Source organism: Acanthisitta chloris, unplaced genomic scaffold (genome assembly GCF_000695815.1).
Source record: "Acanthisitta chloris isolate BGI_N310 unplaced genomic scaffold, ASM69581v1 scaffold19800, whole genome shotgun sequence".
NCBI lineage: Eukaryota > Metazoa > Chordata > Aves > Passeriformes > Acanthisittidae > Acanthisitta > Acanthisitta chloris.
Window position 1 is genome coordinate 23,351 of NW_008652431.1, and position 3,477 is coordinate 26,827.

General features: G+C 48.2%; 1 protein-coding gene across 1 annotated transcript in view; it reads right to left on the reverse strand.

Annotated features, from left to right (window-relative positions):
• The window catches only part of DPP9 (dipeptidyl-peptidase 9), a 20,304-nt gene that overhangs the window by 14,310 nt on the left and 2,517 nt on the right, over positions 1 to 3,477 (reverse strand). The window contains exon 2 of the mRNA XM_009077304.1: positions 2,075 to 2,328. Coding sequence (XP_009075552.1) covers positions 2,075 to 2,328 — 254 coding nt within the window. The remainder of the gene's footprint in view (positions 1 to 2,074; positions 2,329 to 3,477) is intronic.

Genomic DNA, 3,477 nt, shown 5'->3' on the forward strand with positions numbered 1-3,477 from the left:
GAGGTTTGAAAGGATTTCCCAGAGCAGCTGTGGCTGCTCCATCCCTGGGAGTGTTCCAGGCCAGGCTGGATGGAGCTTGGAGCAACCTGTGCTGGTGGAAGGTGTCCCTGCCCATGGCAGGGGGTGGCACTGGATGTTTTTTAAAGTCCTTCCAACCCAAACTACTCTGTGATTCTATGAAGAGCTGAAATGGGTTCTGAATATTTACCAGCACAAAGTGTTCAACTCATTATGGCAAAATAATCAGCCTTTACCTGTATTAGGAACTCCTGAGAAGAGCAGCCCAGGATTACCTGGCTGATACTGATCCCAAGCAATGGATCAATCTGTTCTATGCCCTGCACAATTCCTTAAGGAAAGGAACACTAAAAAGACACTCCCAGCATCCTCATTCCTGGTTCTGGCTCCTGTAACAGTCACCCTCTGGCAGAACACCAACCACTCTGTAGCAGCTTTAGTTGCCATTTCATACAACAGAACATGAAAAAAATATACAATTAACCACTTAGTTCTTTAGTCATCTAGATCCAAACCAGTCTCAGAGTGAACCTGAAACACATTCAGCTTGAAATCAAACCTCACTGTTCAGCTTTAACCAGAAAAAAATGCCAATTCTGGCTCCTGCCCTTTAGAGTAGCACTTGTGTCCCTGGAATTTATGAGGAACACAAATCAAGCCACTGGCACACAGGAGCTGCTTAATGACAAAACAAATCAGTCCCTCAGACCCAGCATCCTATGTCCTGCAGTGACCTACACTCCAGAACTGCAAAAAGAAGACAAAAAAAAAGCAGGGTCACTTCAGGGAAGGAGTCTCTGAACCAAGTTGCACATCAGGCAGTTTCTTTACTGGCCCAGTAATGATCAGCTCATGCCCCAAAGCACAACAAACTCTTTATAGTCTATAAAGCTTCCCAAGTTACCAACCACAAAATTATCCAGTTACTAAAATCCAACCACTCTGGCCCTAATTACATTGTGGCTCCAACTGTAACGAGGGACCTGTACAGCACAGTGCTCTGCTCTCAATCCTGCTGGAAGGAAAAGGAGATTTCCCTGCAAATACCAACAATAGCTCATTCCCACCTCGTTTTTGGGGTTTTTTTTTGCCTTACTCTTGAAAGCATTCCACCTTACTAAAGCAGGAGACATCACCAGCACCACCCTGCCATTAATACACTGCAACATGTAATTAGTAATTACTGACAGTGAATTTCTTGGAAAGTCAGTTTGGTTAATGAGACAAGGCAATCCCATTTCTCCCAAGTTAGAGAGGCATGAGATAGTCCTCAGTCTTGATATCCAACCTAATCTTGTTCCAGTGCCCAAACACCTCTGGGGGAAGAACCTTGTCCTGATATCCAATCTAATCCTGTTCCATGGGAAAAGAACCTTGTCCTGATATCCAACCTAACCCTGATCCAGTGCCCAAACACCTCTGGGGAAAGAACCTTCTCCTGATATCCAATCTAAACCTGTTCCATGGGAGAAGAACCTTGTCCTGATATCTAACCTAACCCTGTTCCAGTGCCCAAACACCTCTGGGGGAAGAACCTTGTCCTGATCTCCAACCTAACCCTGTTCAGTGCCCAAACACCTCTGGGGGAAGAAACTTTGCCTGATCTCCAGGCTAAATCTCCCCTGACACAACTTCAGACCACTCAGGTCCTGTCACTGGTCACACAGAGCAGTCAGTGCTGTCCCTCCACATCCCCTCGTGAGGAAGTTCCATTCAGCCCTGAGTTCTCCCCTCAGTTTCCTCCTCTCCAGGCTGAACAGCCCAAGTTCCCTCAGCCACTCCTCATATGGTCCCTCAAGGCCCTTCATCACCTTCACTGCCTCCTTTGGACACTAATCATTTAACACCTTTGTTATCCTGTGATGCTCCAAACACAATATCTAAGGTGAGGTCACACCAGTGCAGAGATCTTTGCCTTAGATCATGCAACCCTTGAGCCCTGCTACTTCAATCTCAGCTCCTCCACCCCATAATGGAGATCCCTCCCATCCTCTTCCTCGCCTGTTTGGCTTGGAAACACTCCCAGAGCACATTCCCCCCTGGCACAGTGGCTTACCCAGGTAGTAGAGGCGATGAGAGTGTGGGCTGGACTCCTCCGTTTTCCGGACAAACTGGAAATCATGGGGAGCTTTGTTCACTATCATTCCCGAATACTTCCTGCTGCTGTGAATAATGTCACGCAGCCCATCCCAAGAATGCTTTTGCACCTGGAATTGGGAAGGCACATCCTCCATCTCCACCACTTCGGAGCTGTCTGAGAGCGTGTCCACTGCAGTCATCCTGGTGTCCCCTTCGGAACTGGACAGAAAACTGAGGGAGGGAATGAAGTCTTAAAAATCAAGCCTTAAACTACACATCCTCTGCACTCATGGATTACATGTTAAACACACTGCAAGGAAAAGTCCATTCTCCATCCCACAGTGAGATCTGTGAATCTCAGAATGATCAGAGTTGGAAGGGACCCACAAGGATCATCTAGTCCAACTCCAGGCCCTGCACAGGACATCCCAGAGAATCTCACCCTGTGCCTGAGAGCATTGGGCAAACACTCCTGGAGCTCTGTCAGCCTTGGGGCTGTGCCCACTGCCCTGGGGAGCTGTTCAGTGCCCAAACACCTCTGGGGGAACAACCTTCTCCTGATCTCCAACTTAACCCTGATCCAGTGCCCAAACATCTCTGGGAGAAGAACCTTCTCCTAATATCCAATCTAAACTTCTCCTGACAACTTCAGACCATTCCCTCAGGTCCTGTCACTGGTCACACAGAGCAGCCCCTCTTGAGAAAGTTGTATACAGCCCTGAGTTCTCCCCTCAGTCTCCTCTTCTCCAGACTGAACAGCCCAGGTTCCCTCAGCCACTCCTCAAGTGGCTTCCCCTCAAGGCCCTTCACCATCTTTGCTGCTTCCTTTGGACACTCTCCAGTAACTGAAGATATTAACCTCAGAAATTCCCTCTCCCAGGCCTGGTTCTAGCACTAAGCTGTTAAAGGAAGTCCAAGCAGCAGATTCTGGTGCAGCAAACCATCAGCTTGACTCAAAGGAAAACTACTCCAGGAATTTGGCTGGGTAAGTCATCAAAGCTATGAGCTATCATGAAGGCACAAACTTCTGTGAGACCACAAAGTGAAGTTCTCTTCCTGTCCCAAAGGAGAACCTGCTCAACACTTGGGCAGAAAGGTTAAACCCAAGCACAGCAACTCACTTACCTGAGGAGACACCGAGGCCAGGAATGAAGTAGGAGATGGGAAAACAGGAAGAAAAAGTGCAACTGCTTTGCTAACAGAGAGAAGCAGCAGGACCAGCCCTCGGTGGTATCCTGCAAACCATGGCACACATTCCTCACACATTTCCAAGCTGGCAGGGACTGAAGGAGAGGACAGAAATCACCTTCACACACAGATGTTAATTTGAGGTGAGGTGGACCCAGAGACTTGCCCAAGGTCAGTGATGTAATCTACTGC